Source organism: Phalacrocorax aristotelis, chromosome 2 (genome assembly GCF_949628215.1).
Source record: "Phalacrocorax aristotelis chromosome 2, bGulAri2.1, whole genome shotgun sequence".
NCBI lineage: Eukaryota > Metazoa > Chordata > Aves > Suliformes > Phalacrocoracidae > Phalacrocorax > Phalacrocorax aristotelis.
In genome coordinates, this window is record NC_134277.1 from 22007992 (window position 1) to 22027247 (window position 19256).

Consider the following 19256-nt stretch of genomic DNA (forward strand, 5'->3'; position numbering starts at 1 on the left):
TTAAAGTATTTTCAACACAATTCCTTTGTTATTCAACAATAGTATATATAGATTTCCTCATTTTCTTATGGGTTGACAATTCCAGATATTATAATTATTTATCACTGATGCCTTGATGCAGAATAATCCCTTTTCTTTCCCAGATTTATTTTGGCATCATCTCACTTTCTTTCTACTTAGACTGTTTCCCTTGGATTTCTATTATTTTTGAAGATGCAGCTTGGTTTGTGAAAGTCTTGTGTACAAACCAACCAAATTTTTTCATGTATGTCCCTTTATACTTGCTGATGTATATGTGTTTTCTCTGCATAAAGCTCTTGCCCACCGATGCAAATGTATATTTTCCATTTATCTGAACAGATCCCAAACTAAGTCTGTTGTAATACACGATGTAGCGTTTGCTTCTCTAATAGCTCATAGAAAGGAGTAAAATACTTTAAGGGACTCTCTGGTCTGCTAAGATGAAGCTCTGGGTCTTGAAATAATTTTCTCATTCATACAATTTCCTTTACCAGAAATTTCACTTCCCTTGGTCAGTTGCCTAAATGAAAGTTTCAGAACTGGTCAGAACCTTCAAAAAGCACTGTAAAATGTCATAAATATGACTGACTGTTTCAGGCCATATGTGGATGTAGAAGTTTTGTCTGTAGAAAGTGCATAGACTGCTGTTACTTTGTAAATAATTTTCTGTATGACAAAAGTAATAGTTTCCAATAGTTATGTTTCAAGCACTTCATTGCATTTAATGTATGATACATCATAAATATTCAGATGTGAACTTCCCATTCTCAGTTATTCTGCACTTCTTTGAATATATGTTTTATTCTTCATAGACAGAAGTTAAATAGCAGAAAATTTATTTTTAAAGCATAAAACCAGATAAGGTTAAGAAAGACATGTGTTCAAATACTATGCTAGAGGAAGAAGAAAACGTCTCCAAGCTCATGTGATCATAAATTTTTAAAAATATATATATTTTAGACAATATATAGAAAAACAACTTAGAAAACATGAAACAGAGGCTGAAATTTTGAAGATATTTTATAATGGCTAGATAAAGTTTTGCTACTGACATATTGAAATCAGTCAAGTTTTGCTTGAATCATAAAAGCAAGCCACTTATGTTTAATACTTCCTGAATTTCTCATCTGTAAAGAGTTTTGGGAGTTTTCAAACAGCCAGAAGAATTTCAATTAAATGAACTGCTTAGAAATCTCAAGCATAGGCAGAACTCTTTCAAGTTTCAATCTCTTTACAGGTTTTTATGTTCCTCATGAGTAGTGAGTATAAGACAAATGAAACAAGAGGCAAATGACTGGGCATTTTGAACAGAGATGTCATCTGCATATACAGTAAAACCATTTAGAACTGTTTCCGTCTGACAACTTTTATTTGATGAGCATAGTGCCATGGTCACACAATCAGTTCAATTCAAAGACTTTTTTAAAAATGACTGCTCTTCACCAGGATTATCCTCTTGAGAGAGCTAGTTAACAGATAGACGTATAAAGGTGAACTTGCAAAATGAGAGCACAGAGGACAAAAATCTAATGTAAAATTATTACATACCCTATGTTACAGGAAGAAACTCAATAAAATTTTCCATCTTCCATAAATATAAAGACACTGGTATAATTTCTCAGTCAAGTTACTAGACCAGTATCTCCAACAAATGGATGGAATAAGAATTCCAAGTGTAGCATCAGAAGTGGAGATGCTCCAAATGCTGGAGAGCAAAGCAGCTATTTTATTGTCAGATCAATAAAGAGCTCTTGAGCTTATTTAACTGGGTAAAGTTAGATAGCCAACAAATATTCCTGTTGCCAAGTTAGACAGATCTTCATGTATTAATAGCAAAATGATTAGCAAAATGATAGCCTGAATGTTGTTTTTATTCACAGTAGTTCCAAAATTCTTTACTCTAGATTCTAGGCTGGCATGTAACTTAGACCACTCTGCATTTTTTCATACTTCCTTTCAACTTTAATCTCACAGAAGGGAGTACAATAGTTTTAGGGACTGTCTGATCTGTTAGGATGAAGTGCTGGGTCCTAATTAGCTATTTGAGAGATTAATTGCTTCATGTGCCTGTTTTGGCTGCGGTAGAGTTAATTTTCTTTGTAGTAGCTAGTATGGGGTTATGTCTGGGATTTATGCTGGAAACAGTGGTGATAACACAGAGATGTTTTTGTTACTGCTATGCAAGGCTCACACAGGGTCAAGGCCTTTTCTGCTTCTCACCCACCCCACCAGCGAGCAGGCTGGGGGTGCACAAGATGATGGGAGGGGACACAGCTGGGACAGCTGACCCCAGCTGAACAAAGGGATACGTTATACCATATGACATCATGCTCAGCACATAAAGCTGGGGTAAGAAGAAGGAAGGGGAGGCGCCATTTGGAGTTAGGACATTTAATCTTCCCTAGTAACCGTTAAGTGCGATGGAGCCCTGCTTTCCTGGAGATGGCTGAACACCTGCCTGCTGATCGGAAGTAGCGAATGAATGCCTTGTTTTCTTTGCTTGTGTGCATGGCTTTTGCTTTACCTATTAAACTGTCTTTATCTTAACCCATGAGTTTTCTCACTGTTACTCTTCTGATTCTCTCCCCCATCCCACCTCGGGGAGTGAGTGATGCTTAGTTGTCGGCTGGGATTAAACCATGACACTTCCTCTCAAATCAAACGTTGAATCAATTTTATATAATACTACCTCCTTTTTCTCCTCACAAGGTCTTCTCACCCCTGGATCAATTCCTCAATTCTGGAAATCCATTCCCAAATTTACCCTGAAAACATGAAGCCATTCCTGCTTTGCTAATTTTCTGAAGTATTTATAAATTTTCCTTTGCTAATTTTCCAAAGGCTAAAAGCAGCACTTTCCCTCCCTCAGCAGCTTCATTTATGCACAATATTCCTCTCCATGTAAATAATATATATAGATATTTCATTAACTCTGTTTCTAACTACTATTTTTAAACTATGACTAATTTTATTAGTAATTAGAATTATTGGCAACTATTAATGTTTAAACTTCCATTTTGTGTTTGACATGGATGCTAGAGACTGAGACAGTGCTTATTTTTGCCTTGCACTAAAAGACTATGAAATTTTGGACAAATACCATTTTAATGTAATGCATAGTTCAAATTTCTGGAAAATTCACTTTTCCAGCATATTGTTCCTGTAGCCAATTCTGATAGACGTGTTCTGAAAGATGTCATATGAAACTACACATTACCATTTTAACAAAGACTGTAAAAGATGTATCAGAACTAGAAAACTTTTAAATCTAGGTTTGCAGAGAAATGTTCAGGCTCAAATCACTACAATGTGCTGTAGTGTTTTGGAAAATAAAGGCTTACTTTTCTCCATCCTCTAGAGGAGAGTTGGTGACAAATCCTTCTGTCACGCCTCCTTCCATTTGCAGCTGTACTCTTTGAAATCCAATTGTTACTGTATTTATACACATTTTCTCCATAAAATCACAAACCATTACATGGTTGTATGTGACTTAGGGTGACTGTCACATAAGACATATTCTAAATCAGACACCACATTCACTCTCAACTTCATCTGAATCTCTCAGAATACTTATTTACTTATAGAAGTCATTCTTCTCCTGCAACAAGGTTTGCAGGGTTTCTAATGATTTCAAGGAAATAAGATCAGGCCCTGACTCTTCTACAACATGCTTGTTTTTTTCTCAAGAAATATTTCAGTGATCATCTTTATTCATTTTATGAGTATTATCTCAGTGCAATCCAAAAATCAAATTCTTCATTCCTGCTAGTACCACACCCTCACATACCTTGCAGTTTTTACTCCTTCTGCTTAAGACAGGACTAGAAATCCTAGCTTTCTGTCCTGGCAGCTGAAGAAATGAACTCTTTATAAATATATAATGACCAGATGGTTCTCGCAGTGTATGATCAGTAGCCGGTCCAGTGCCCATTTTTGTAGTACTGCTAGTTCTTAGGTTCCAGTCAAAATCATCATTTTCATCTTGCTTCCATCCACAAAGATCAAATTCAAAATTACAATGCCCAATAGATGTACCTGAAAGACATTTGCAGATTCATGAAAAGAGATCTTTTTTCAATAATTTGATTAGGTACATATACTGCAACCTAGTACTCAAATCCACAAAAGAAAAAAGAAAAAGATTCAATATAAAAAATAATATCCATATATCTTATTAAATAATGAATTTTTAATGTTCTAGGATATAATAATAAGATAGGATAAAACTGTATATATATGATGTAGGTCTCTACTCTCGTTATTATAGTGAACAGAGTCCTTGGTATAAAAGTAACTGTATATAGCGATATCTTTTAGGTCAAGCTGAATGGCTCTTCAGGGTCTTGCAGGCAGAGGTCAATTGGTGCCCTCCATTGGTCATCCAAGACATCTGCAGAAAATAAGCTCTTTTTGGAGGAACATGTTATGGTCATGTGAAAATGATAACAAATGCCTATATTTAGGGAACAGAAACCCATCCAAATGAATGTGCTGAACACCATAAAGACACAGCCTCCATACAGACACAGCCTCCATACAGACACAGCCTCCATACAGACACATATGGGTAAAACATAAATGTAGGTGTGCTAACTTTGAGTTGAATGACACCCATAGTTAGTTTACTTTTGCATGTTTCCAGAAGAGTTCGCACATGTATTTTCTTAGTCAATATGCAAACATAGATGATTTTCTACATTTATCCTTAAATCGTATTTAATGCCTGGAAAAAGAGAAAGCTGTCATAATTTTGGTTGATTTTTATATGAAACAACATGCATGCTCTTTACCGATTTTCCAATCTTGAATGTCAAAACAGCCAGCATGGTGAGTCAACTGTCCACATAAATTAAGCTTAAGTCAATTGCTCCACTCCAGAAGTTTAAGCTGTGTATATTTTTTCCTCTATGCATCTATAAGTTCATTATAATGATTACCAAGTAAGACTAAACTTGCTGAAATAAGATGGAATCTTGGCAGAGCCTTCAAGAGACTTTTGACTGTGCCCTGAATATTCTTACTATTATTGCTGGAAAAAAGAGTGCTTTGAAGGTAAATTTGGAAACCATATGCATCACTTGGTCTGATAATATAAGAAATGACAAAAGCACTTTCGTAAAATGTAGACAGAACCTGAGCCTCTTTCTGGGGTCTGATAAAGTTCAGCCACTTAGAAGTAGCTTTACTTAATTGGCAGCTGGTCAGGAGGCTCAGTAATGAGGCCAAGAAGCTAAAATCCGTAGAGTCTCACATGGACCAAAACAGTACAAACAGCTACCTCTAAAATTTCAGGCTGAGATCAGATGAAAGATTTCTTCCTTGTATTTTCCTTTGTGGAGGTCATAAGGGAGAAAAAGAAGCTAGAAATTTTGTCTTAAAAATATGGACTATTTAGCAAAAATATCTTCACTGTCTTTTACCTTTGTCTGCAAATATGATGCCATCTGGAATAACGATTTAAAAACCCCAGACCCCAAGTGCTAGATGATATGATTATTATTGATGCAAAACATAGACTGTAGTTTACCTCAAGTGAATGTAACGGCCCATAAAATTTGCCACTCCTCACCTTTTGCCGTATGATCATTTAGTTACCTAATATTTCAGGATCCTAGTTAAAGAAATCCCTTCAATTACAAATTCTGTCTCTAATCAATAAAATTCATGCATGCAGCTGACCATTTTAAGGCATGTTTTCAAGAATCGAGACCTTGAGGCATCATCATTGAACATCCCTACTAATGCTGTATATATTGTGTGTTACCTAAGCTGAATTTAGATGTCCTTCATCACTATGACACCAGTCATTTCACTGATGAAAAAAAGAACTTAGGCAGCCTGTTTAGAAACTCAAGTTACAGCAGATGACTGTGCACTTCCATATTAAATCTTTGGTAGTAGACACTCCTGTGAAGAACTGTGAACTCTTAGTAACGAAGTACAAAAGCAAAGCTAATCCTTTTGTCTGTGGAGCAGTGACACAGGGCTGCTGAATTAGTCTACTGGATGAGAGCTTAATAATTTAAGAAAACCACTTAACAGTAGGTATATGAATCGTATCATATTGATCACAAAAAATCTAATGAATCTTTGTAAGAAAGTAAGTCATTAAATGGAGCAAAATTTAAACTATTTTAAGTCATATTGTTCCCAAAAGCTATGCCTAAATGAACAAGAATTACAGTGCTAAAGGAGCAGACCTGTACAGCAAAAGACCTGACGTGGAGGACCTGATGACATTTATGGGGGTAGCGGAGGAAAGAGGACTGAGGTGGTACAGACTGATCCTGTGGGCTGAATGACCACTAGTGGTTAGAATACCTTAGGTGCCCCCCTGAAGCTCATCTTTCAATTTGTTTTGTAATGAAAGACACCTAGTTCATATGCTTGAGCATACTCTACAATGCAAACCAAATCACAATGAAATAGGAATTTGCTTCAGAAGCACACTGATGAGCTAAACCAAACATTAACAAGGCTCAGACAAAAACAAACATCTACCAAGTACAGCCACCTGCACTGGCACTAATCCATATTTCAGACTGGAAAAATACTATTGGCCCACAGCCTTTTTCACAAAATTTAGTTTACTTGATCTCATAAAACACCCTATCGGCTGCAAGGAGTCATGCCCAACTCAGTCTAGCCAGAACTGCCTCAGATACCTTCCTCTGATACACTGATAATCTCGAGCAGCATAAGGCAAACCCCAGCAGTTTCTGAACAAGGTTGAAGGAATGCTAACACTCATTACCTCCCCAGCACTGTTGTGGTTTATTTTGTTCTCATATATTTTAGTAAGAAAATAGTACTAGTGACATTATACTTAAACTCTGAGCGTGGATCACTCATTCAGCATCTAATGGGGCAATTTCTAAACATTTGACAAATCAGTATATCTGTTAAAATGTGTACTTGACTTATTTTACAGCACTGACATTATGCAGCAAGCTAAAAAGAGCCCTCTACAAAGCAAACAAAACCAAGGCACAAATCATTCAATAGTAATTTAACAGCTTCATGAGGCATAATTCATGTGTCAGCATTTATATCATCCGATTAACATTCTGGAGTTTCAGGAATATAACAGAAATTAGGGGCTAGTTTCTTTCAACATGGTGCAGAAAAGCTTCATGGGCTAAGATATGATGACTCTGTGCACACAGCAAACCAAATAATCTACAGTTAGAGCTAGCGATCCAGGACAGCTACTGCTAAAAGGTACTTTGGAGACGCCTGGAAGCTGCCCAGTTTTCATGGTTTTTAAATGCAAATGCCATGCCTGGGCAAACCTGCCCATTACTTGTTTCCTGTGATTTGATATATTATGCTTTGCCCTCCTAAAGCTTTCCCCAGGCTTCTGAGTTTGAGGTTTTCAAGCTACAGTTCAATGGTTCAGCAGTGAGGAAACAACTCTTCTCTGATGGCTGCAAGGAACGGAAAAAATTTCACAAAGAGTGGGAATATGTGTTTCCTATCATTATGTTCTCTTTAGAGGCAGCCTGCCTCATGAAAAAGCTGGGAAGACAGAACTAACATTTTTCTGTTAGGTATATTCTCAGCAAGTGCTATCTTATATATTTCTACTTTATTAAATATATAAGGCAGAGGCAACATCAACAAAAGAAACCCCAGTCCAACACATAGTGGAAATTTAAAGTAACATACCTATTTCAAAACTAAAAAAATAAAAGGAAAAAAAGGAGAGCAAAAATTAGTCTAATTCCTGACACTGTTATTGAAAATGCTACTGAATAAAGCACTCCTGGACCTAACAAAGAAAGTCATAGTTGGTCACCAAGCACTTTCCAGCACAATTAGACACTATGAAATGGGATAATTTTTTTATCTGAGGCAAAAGCCATGTTGATACAGAAGTTTCACCCCAGTAATGACCTCTGTGCTCTTAAGGCTCTGTAATACTTCATTGTAAAACTTCCTGTTAAAATGCAGTTAGGAAAGTTCTTTTATTATGTTTTTATTCACAAATTCTTACTTTTTTTTTTTAAAAAAAGCTTAAAAATAATAAGTAAAAAAAGCATTTACAGGAAAGCACTTTCTTTGTGGGACAGTTTCGGCGCTTCTCTTTTCCAATGGGGAATCAGAATGAAATACTTTAGGGGGTTGCAAAACTAAATCCCATCAGCCCGTTTGAAACATCTTGCCCCTAATGCTTCAGTCTTTACATGGCTGATGCTGTTTTGTGGGAAATACCGACAATCCGGGAAACTCAGAAAAGTCGTGGGTAAACAGCTTTTAAATATTTCAGAAAATAAAAGCTAAAATATGAGAATCTTTTTCAACAGAGTAATTCCAACTTGATACACTTCTCATTTTCAGTTGCAGAAGATCTGAATTGGTCCCCATATAGCTTAGAAACATGATATTCCTGGTTTGGAAATCCTTGAGAAGTTTAATAGTATGAAAATAATTAGCAAAACACAGTCCCTTTGATGTGTACCTTAACTTCATAGGATATCAGCATACCATTGCTTCATAGAATTTTATTCACCAAGAATTTTATAAACTGTATTCATAATCTCAATAAAAATGAAGCAACAGTTTATATAATACCAAACAACGCAGAATTGATTGTGTGAGCATTTCCCATGACTGTAGTAGGAAAAAGAAAGTGTTAGTACTATATATTGTGATCCATGTCTCCAGAGGAGAACCCATTTGATATGAAACATCATTCTTTGAATCTGATACTACAGATGCTGTTTCTTGCTATCTCTTGTAAAACTGAAAGTGTACAGTATTCACATTAAAATGGTTTTCTAAGAGACCTGATAATCCTTGAAATACCAAAGGAGGTAGGTCCCTCATATCCCAAAGGTATTATGCTTGAAGTATTTTTTTTTCAGCTTTAATACATTCTTTTCATATGGAAAGCAGGAGATTTTTATTCTGCTTTTAAGGACAGCTGCTTTCTGAGTTATTTTAAGAAATCCACTAACAGCTCTTTTTATTTTCTATCATATGATTTCAAATTAAATAATAGTAATTCAAAATCCTTAAAAGCCAAGGAATAGAATTAAATTATTACCTTTGTGTTTGCTTTCTTAGCTGATGAACTGTCAAAAGTATTCAAGAAATAACAATTTAGAGCAGGCACAGTTATTTATGATAATTATATTAAAAAAACACCATACTTACTGCAAATAGTAGGGCTCTCATCTGAGTTATCTGCACAGTCATTTACAAAATCACACAGATTATCCTTTGGGATGCAGTACTTGTTGGCACATGTGAATTCCTCTGACGTGCAAGGTCTGCCTGTGATGAGCAAAGGGGAACAATCTTCAAAGGTGATATCATCCACTGCCACATCTCCCATGTAACTGACACCATGTTTTGCCCTGAAAACAACCTAATAAAAATTACAGAGCTATTAAAACAAGATACTGTTAAAATATATAAAAGTTTATACATGTAACATGAATAGAACAGAGACTATGATGGTCCTTGCAAATCTTGGAATATGAAGTAGTCAGCTTTTACTGTCAAAGCGCGGTCCTATGACATCCTGTACTACTGCTTGCACAGATATGTCACTGTAGTTATTGAAGGACCATCTTCTAACATCAACCAAGTACAAAAAAGAAAAACCCAAAAGGGAAAGAAAATGAACAACACAAACAGATACTAGTCCCCACTCATTCTGAATTAATAGCAAGGGTTCGACCTACTTCTGCAAAGTAAGGATGAAAAAGACTAGTCTGAGTCATTCATCAGTTAATCCCATGAATGTAAAAAGAATCTTAAATTTCATTAAAAGCCATCCAAGACAGAAATACCAGGGAATGTAACATATTTTTAAGCATGTTCCTGATTTTAAGCATTGGTTGGTTTTTTTTAGGGATACAATTATGCAGGGCATACCCATGACTAAGTAACTCTAAGAAATTTAGGAATCACCTCATATTTCAAAGCAAACATGATGCTTAGGACTCTTTTTTTTTAAAAAAACCACATGTAATGTTACTACACACTAAGGAGAAGGAAATGGAATAGTTTAACCTGACTCGGATTCAAGGACAGAAGGGATCCTGGATCTTAAAAATTGATATTAATCTGATATTGAAGGGGAGTGAGAAATTTACAAAAGCTTGTGTCCAGCTCAGATAACCAATCAGACAGCCAAAAAGATGACTTTTGCTCTTAAGAAGGGGAGATGCAGTATGTGTATGGGGCAAAAAGGGAAATTAGGAGGTGAAGAATGCATAATATAGAAGTACCTAAAGCCAGCTGTCTAGGAAGCACATAGTATAGGAATACACACCTGAAAATTTGAACGAATTCCTAAGAACAATTCTGCTCTGTTCCACTGGGGACCTTGGCTGCCACTCTGCGTCCATAGTTTAGAAATCCTGTTACCGGTTTTACAGAGTACCTAAAAAAATAAATAATTCTAGGTCACAAAAAAAATCTTTCCTTTATGAACTCATTTTAGGTCCCTTAGTTGTATACAAGAGTACAAGAGTACTTTGTACAACCTATCTCTATACCACCATTAAATATCACAGAATCACAGAATCATAGAATCATAGAATATCTGGAGTTGGAAGAGACCCGAAAGGATCACAAGTCCAAATCCCTGTTCCCTGCAGGACTACTTAAAACTGAACCATATAACTAAAAGCATTATCCAGGGGCTCCTTGAGCTCTGACAGGCTTGGTGCCATGACCACTTCTCTGGGCACCCTGTTCCAGTGACCGACCACCCTCTCAGTGAAGAACCTTTTCCTAATGTCCTGAAGCAAAGGGATTTGCCAGTATAAATGACTATTCTAAGAAAATAAAGCTTTAAGGTTTTCTGTTGTCCTTGTAAAAATACTCAGTCCAGAGCCTTACCTGGACTAACTTATCTCATTAATTTATCCGGAGTAGCTAGCCACAGACAAAATTGCTCATTAATTGTTCAGGATCCATTTGTAAAATAGGGAAACATCATTAACAGCAAGAGTTCCTGAAAAATATATTCATTCATGCATACATTAGATTGCTCCATTCTGGGATAGATTTTCTTGTCCTGATTCTTATGAAATGTGTTTTCTTCTACAAATAAAAACTTGTTCTTTTCTTCTAAAGACCAAATTTCATCTCTTTGGGCAATGGAAGACTCGTAAATAGCCTTTTCCCTGTAAATAGTCATTGAATTGGGGAAAGCTGACACTTTTTGACATGAGCACAAAGTCCTAAATATGTTTTGCTCCAACCTCTTGGGCATCCAAATTCAACTGAGCTGACAATAACAACAAGATGGGTGTTTGATGAAGTGTGTCAAGCTGTGTCTCCAGCCAGTACTCGCAGAGCTAAACATCAGTTCAGGAGTTGCCTGAACCACTTCTGCTTTCAAGGATTTATTGCTACTGTGTCTAATCTTCTTAGGGCAGCCTAGGCATTTTTCATCTTAATGAAAGAAATAAAGGTATTTTTTGAAAATGTATGCAGTCCCATGAGTGCATATGATATTGCATAACAGGTAAGTTCTGCCAAGCAAACAGCAGGTTCTCACACTGAACAGCATTCATTCCAGGGCAACAAAAGAAACAGGTGTAATATGTTAAATTGAACAGAAAAACAAAGCAACACCTGGCTTTATATACAAGAAAAACTGCCTGCAGAAGACATGAATATTAAGGAAAAAAAATTGAAGAGAAAAGGGATTACAGATATTATTTGAGAGAATAAGGGGTGCTGAATAAAAAAAGGTTTCTCTTACGCTCACATACAACCTATATATTTATACAAATATATGTATGTGAGTGACTATATAGACACATACAAACATGCTTTTACATATACTGTAAATTACCTACTAATTATAAATCCAAGTCCTTAATCAGAAATTCATATTTTCTATCATATAATGCTACAGGTTATAATTTTAGAGTTAAATATGGCCATAAATCTATGTGCTATTAAAATCCAGGGCTTTCCTGTACCCTCATGCATCTGAAGTCTATGCATTTTGGTTACATTGCAAGTTATTGAAAAAGCACATGTAATACTTTGGTAGAGTTACCCATGCCAAGTCAGAGGGCAGAAATCAGAAAAAAATGTTTCCAACAAATATTCAAACCCAGGTTGCACAATAAAGTGACAGCTAATCAATATTTAAGAAAGTCATAGAAACAGGAAAACAGCCATTCATGCAAATAGCAGGAAAGTTTTCAGTGTGTCCTACATGACATTTGGTGGCATGGATGCAGACTAACATGCAGAACTCCAGACTTGTGAATTAAATAAAAATGTGGTAGTTTTGGGGGAAGATATGGATAAAAGACGTTTAGTGACCTTTTCTAAGAACAGAAAAGATTCACATTTATATAATACTTAGCACTTTTAGAAGAAAATAATGAGAAATTACCTAAATAATTTCACAGTCTGAGTTATTCTTACATTTGTTATTAATTGCATAAATAAGCAATTGAAACCAGGTAATTATTTATAATGTTTAAAATGCAATGGTTTTGTGATTTTCCTTTGGTACATCTTAAAATCAATTAAGTTATGGCGGGGAGGGGAATCAGTTAAGGAATAGAAGGAAATTGTAGTCTCCTGTGGTGAAACCGAGAAAAAAAATCTATATACATTTGCCTTTTGTGGTGGTAGTACTGGGCATGGCTCCATAGAATTTGCTGTTAATTTCTACAAAACACTGTGTGGACCTGATTCCAGCTAATGTGGGTTCCTACACCACAAAGAAACCTTGGACACCAGAGTAAACGTGAAGTCTCAAAGCAAATTGATCTGTCCCAAGTCTTAAAACTGGGGACAAACCATCTTTAAACTCTGATTTTCCACTAATTCTGATGAATTAAAATTTGACTACTTGTCAAGCAGCCGAGCAAGATCTTTACTTACTTGGGAGAAGTTCAGTGACATCTTTAAAAGTTGTTTAAGAAAAAATCAAGAAAATACTGAACATGCTTCCTCTGAACATCCAGCAAGTCATATGCATGGGGTGAAGGACACCACATCTCAGATTTCTGCTCTAATGTCAATATACATTTTAATTTCATCTTCAAAACAGTTGCATTTTGCCAGATTTTTGTTATAATTTGTTATTTATATTAACCGAGCTAGTGAGAATTTATTTGTACAATTAAATCCACATGCACTGGCTGTACCCAATTTGATACTGAGTGCACAGGTGACTGGGTAACTTATCCTGAGTATTTTTTTCAATCCATTACATAGTTATGTGTAACATCAATGGGAAATCCCATTATAGTTACTCAGATGTGTAGCAAAAAATTTGTTGAGAACAACGTTGCTGTTTTATTCATTTACTTTGTAGTGACTCATTTGATATACAAGCTGTTGAATGAGTTACAATTCATTTACAGAAGTGCTTTTATTTCAACTGGAGTGAAGAAAAGGATATGGGTAAGAAAGTGTTACTGTTATGTCCTGGAAATAGTTCAATGCTGTTTAAATGAATATAATTAAACTCTGAAAGATATATGTTAAACTTTCTGAGGAATAAGCTGTTTCTATAAAATTTTACAGCAAATTTTAATACAATTACTTCTTTTTTTCATGCTCCCATATTCAGCCAAAGACTTCGATGTCCAAATACCTATTGATGCCCTTTCAAAGGGTATTGTGCAGTACAAGGCTTTTTCTTGTATGGAAGTTCCAAGCATAGTAAGTCTATAAAGGTCATAATTTTAGATTCCCCAGCTTACTCGAGTTAATGCTTCCTTCAGATTGTAACATATTGAGAGCAGTGGAGTGTTAATAATTGTTTGTTTTCATTTATTAGCAGCCTAGGCTTTAATGAAACTAAATGACAAGGCATGAATCTTCTCACAGCAATTTCAGGCAGTAAAATAAAACCCAACCCAAAACAAAGAACATCACCATACCTCCAGAGAACCTATTGTTGAACCATTCATGTGGTTCCAGAATATGAGTTTGCATTTGGGCCCTGTAAGGGAGATGACTGGGGTAGCAATGTCAGCTGTGTGACCAAATTCTCCATTTGAGCTGACTGCGAACAGATACCAGCCTTCTTCAGTACACCTGCTCAGAGAGAAAGGTTTTTCTTTATTAAAACAAAACATTTACTCATAACTAAGTTCTAGTTAAAGTTAAAATGGTAAAATTTCCATATACAGATATAACATCTTCTGTCTGGGTATCTGGATGCGTTTTAGTTTATCAGTGTGTAGCCAGAATCCCAAGAAGCCCTTCGAAAGGCAGCTAGTGTTTTTATATCAGAGATTGGCAAAACAAAATACAGAGCTGAAGTCAGCCTTTACCCACAGGGTCATACAGATGAGGGCTCAGGGTTTACCCCTCGCTCTCTTTCCTCACAGAAATCAAGAAAAATCGAGATATGGGTGAAATTCTTTCTCCTGAGCTGCTGGGGAAGATGATGCTGGCTTTGCAGTAAACAGACGCTAAGTGTACAGAGACACCAGAAGTGCAGCTTTAGTGTTCGGGGTATCTAAGATTTGGCTCCCAAGAACCTTGCTTTTCAAAATAAAAGGCAGCTGTTGATCAGATAAATTCCGTTCTCTTCAGTGGAGTTGCTACACACTCAGTGCTTATCAAAAGAAAGAACCTTTCCAACAAGCTTGCAAACTTGACGATGGGACCTACAGTTTTATAAAGGTCCTGGTATTAGGCTTTCCTTGTTTTTCAGTTTTCCTGCTTGACCAAGCTCTGAGCAACTGCTCCATAAAGTTGTGCCACTGCAACTGTACGAGGGCAGTGACTGTGCCCAGCAAGCACTGCCGAGAGAAATGCGGGGTGCCCAGAGGGTGTTCACAGACTGAAAGTCCTGCTGAATGGGAAGAGTCAGGAATTCAATGGTACGGGCTGAAGAACTTTGGGGTTTTTTTCACCAGTCCTCTCTAAGGTTTTTATACTTAGAGCAGTCTAAAGGACTAAAAGACTTTGGTGCCTGTGGTAAGAATTCAGTTTGATGCAGTCTTTGCTGCAGTGGCCCTGCAATATTAAACAAATATAAAAACTACTTTATTAATAACCTAGTAAAGTTTCTTTGAAATCTTGTAAGAAAATTGTTTCTTTAAAATATGTTATAAAATACTTAAAAATATCTTCACTATTTTTCTAGACACAGTTTACCTCAGATTTCAATGCCTATATTGAACTCAATGTGTCCTGATCTGTGTGATAAAAGAACTATGAATTTAGAACATACAGGTTTATGAATGCAAAGTTACAACAAAGCTAATAGATTGTTTACTCTGTAGAATAATTTACACTCAATAATCACAAAATACTTTAACACATATTAATTAAGGCCTGTCATATACTCTGGAGGTCAAGGAGAGACTGAATTCCCCTGTATATTCAGTCCCTTTAGCAACAGTACATTTTATCTACTATAGTACGTAATATAAAGTAGGTTACAAACAGGCAAATTTTATCTCTGTACTGACACAGCAATTTCCTCTGAGGATCTGAAGTCCGTTAATTAATTTGCTCATCCTTAGAATCATGTATGCCATAACTTGCTTCTAATATAACCAGTGACAGATTGATAGACTGCAAACAGCCTGATCTTTCTTTTGCCCAGGGCAAAGAAATTCGTAGAGTATCTAAAAATCCCTCCTGTAGCCCGTGGTTGATCTTAAGGCTATATTTAAATGAAAATAATTTTCCATCTCTTTCTTGCTATTTAAGACCATTAAATTTTTGCTTCATAGGAAAATTAAAGCCTATTAATAGCCATTGACACAAAACAGCCTTCAAAAATCCTTGCAAATGAGGGGCTGGTTCGTTGTTTATTATGCAGAGTACTGCTTTTGTCTGCTGCTGTCACACCAGAAAAAAATTATTAAAAAGACAACTGCTATAGCCATGGGAAACTACAGAAATTATTTTGGTAGATGAAAATAAGAGACAATTCTGATAGTTATAAAACATTTTGGTACAAAAATCTCAGACTATTTCTTTCAGCAGTGCAAAATGGAGTTCTAACAGTTCCATGGGTCAGAAGTGGGGGGAGCACTTTTACTAGTTAATCAGCCAGAGTTCATTTCTGTAATCATTACACACTTCTCAGAGGTTTCCCAAAACCTTATCTAGCATCCAAGAATGAGAGAATAATTGTATCTGTAGATATTGGTAAGGATTTGTATGTAAAATCTGTCTGCAAATGTCAAAAGGCACAGAAGTGAATTATTCCCATGATTTCTCTTTAGCTAGGAAAGAGGACTCTTAGCTCTAACTATTAATAACATTTGTTTTATTTAAAGTCAAGTGCTAAAAGATCCCATAAAATGAAGGCACTTATGCAGGAGAAGATAACACTTTCCAAATAATTTCTTACATGTTATTTGGGGAACATGAAGTACCTATGATTTGTAACTGAAAAATGAAGACTTTTATATAAAAAATCAGTAGTGTGTGGGATGGATTGCCTATGGACATAGTTTTAGGTAGAAATCAAATACATGCAGGAAAGCAGTGGTCATGATCAGAGTTAACATTTCTACTGCCACCCATAAGATAGAAATAACTACTCAGCAGAATTATAATCTTCCTTTTTTATAAAAGAAACGCCCAGTAGTTTATAGCAAAATTTTCTCTTTCTCAGCGACAACAAGTAGATACTTTTGAAGGAGGAATGATATGCTTCAAAAACACTTCTTAAAATGTCATACAGATTTCTTTTGGTGTAGGTCAGATACGTTACAGGTGAAATCACTGATAAAGCCAACAGGGCCCAAAGTCAGTCTGGTGGGATTCTAGGCGGAAGAGTAATGATCTGGGGAAATCTGGATCTTCTCCACAATCTTATATTTCTTTTCATTCAGAAGCAGATGAAAGAAGTTTTCCTCAGCTTTTCTTTTATCACTGTAGCCTAGTAATTCAGACATGTTTATAATTACTTAAAAATGTAATAATATATTATTATTTATAAAATATATTATATATTATATTAAATATAATATTATATTATATTATTAAATATAATTACCTAAAAATGTAAATTGTATTTACATCATCCTTGAGACAGTAGCATAGATATTTGGAAGTGAACTATTGCAGAAAATAAGCACAAAAAAGAGTAACATGTATGCAACGCTTAGGGCAATTATCCCAAAATTAAAAGTAATTTTTATTAAAACAGCTTCTCCTAATAAACTGCATGTACTGTAAATGATCATTGAATACTTTGAAACTATGTAGTTACAGATCTTTCAAGCAAGCCTGCATTTGGAATGTTCATTTATTTCCCTCCTTTCTGCTGAAGAAAGCTGTTACTTCAGTGTAGCAGTTTTTTGTTTCTTTTTCCCTTGGTGCTGAGTATTCTACCAGGGTCTTGCCTGGAGGTAGGAGAATATCCAGTTCTCTTAAGGTTTGCAAAAACATTTAAAAATTCAGAATTTACTCTGCTACTGGGAGGTCATACCTTCAGTGGCCCAAGAACGTCAGCACTGTATTTGCAATAGCATTCAAGAGGGCTGTAAGGTGCAGAATGATAAAGAGCTTTGAAAAGCAACAGCACTTAACAGCCCTCACACTTCCCACAGTATCCAGCATTACGTCCGGGCCTCTCAGTGAGATTAGCTTGAAGCAGCGGCAGGGTACAAGCAGTGCTATGATGAAATTCAAACATCCATCTCTTATTTGGTGTGTTCTGTCAGATATGTCTTTGCTCTGAAGGCAGACTGAAATCACATCTCTGCCTAGATGCTGCTGGTCCCATAGCGCATTTTAAGAGGGCAGGCATCACTGCAAATTTTTTGGCCTTTTTTCATTGTTTGCTATAATGTTACATTTAAAACTAGTAAGCCATACAGTGCTAGCCATTAAACATGGCGGCAGTATGTGATTACAAGAATATTAAAGATGTGTGGGAAAGGGAAATGGAAGGGTCAGAAGGGGCTGAATAAGTGTGTGTAGAGCATCCTTGTTCACTTTCACTCCTATAATGGAAAATTTTACACTTAGGACTACAAGACTGATACACTTGTGACCTATCCATGTTCCAGTTTAAAAGAAAAGCTTTCTTTTAGTGTCTGTAGCTGACATTAACTTGCACTGTGGTGGTTCACAGAGCAAAGCAATCTTTCTGTCTTGACTTCTTTAAGCAGTCTGATATAGCAACCTGCATGGAATTTACAGGGAGATGCACATTCAATAAGAGGAATAGTTTGAAGAAAGTAATACACAATTATTCTGTTTGCATACAGCTACATGTTAGAGGACCTGCACCTTCTATGGATACATCTTTAGTAGCAGAGCCAGTTAACATACCTGCAATCATCTGTCCAGTTTATCGAGCTGTGACTTTTAACGTAAAAGATTTCTTAGCTAGCCTACATGTATTTTAAACCAGTAAGTAGTATACAGTCACAAGGCATTCAAAAAACTTTCCATAAACCTAAATTATCTGTCTCTTACTCTGCTCAGAAGTTGTTCCCCTCCTCAGCCCACACCTTTATTCTTTGAGTGATCTTCAGCCAAGCTAGTAGTTCTTTGTTGTGCAATTTAATCATCTGATCCCTCCTTAAATTCCTTTATTTCCTATTCCATAAGAGTACTCCCATTGTTTTTTTTCTTTTTTTTTTTTCCTATGGTAACAAGTGTAAAACAAGATATTGTTCAACATGTATGAAAATGAATAAATCTGACTTTCAAAGTAGATCTTATGTAAGTGCTGAAATTCAGCAGAACACCTGCAGGCTCCCCTGCCAGTAGCTGCAAGGTCTCAGGCTCATTTGGAAAATTATTCCATGGAAAACCTCTTAATTGGTAGCTACAATATGTGTCACTAAAGTCTTGATATTTACCCTTTGAAAATAATTAATTTTACCTCTCTACTGCAAGCATTCTCTATACAGACACATTCCTGTGCTAGTGCAATAATCCTAATTAATTTCAGAGGGAAATTCACAATATTTTAATGGATATAAAAAATTCAACATAAGCAACTGAGCTACATTTCCATACTTGACTTTCTTAATAGCTTAATATTTCAAGTATCTTATAAACTGTAGTTAGCAAAGAGTGGTCATACAAAAAAGAATCTTCACTGTATTTCCCCCTTCAAAGCATTCAGAAGAACACAAGGAACTGAATATACTAAATGGGAATTAGTATTTAGGGAAAGATTAGGTGTGTTAAAAAATATTTGGAAGTCTATCTAAAAAATCAGCCCCAGATTAAATCTGGTAGTGTTATCAAGTAAAGTCTCATGCTGTGAATCACTCATTTCACAGTAGTAACTTTCTATTGTT

The 19256-nt window shown here is 35.8% G+C and overlaps 1 protein-coding gene across 1 annotated transcript in view; it reads right to left on the minus strand.

Moving 5' to 3' along the window:
* MALRD1 (MAM and LDL receptor class A domain containing 1) overlaps nt 1-19256 on the minus strand; it is a 282805-nt gene that overhangs the window by 158795 nt on the left and 104754 nt on the right. The window contains 4 exon segments of the mRNA XM_075082688.1: nt 3809-4056; nt 9181-9394; nt 10307-10417; nt 13902-14058. Coding sequence (XP_074938789.1) covers nt 3809-4056; nt 9181-9394; nt 10307-10417; nt 13902-14058 — 730 coding nt within the window.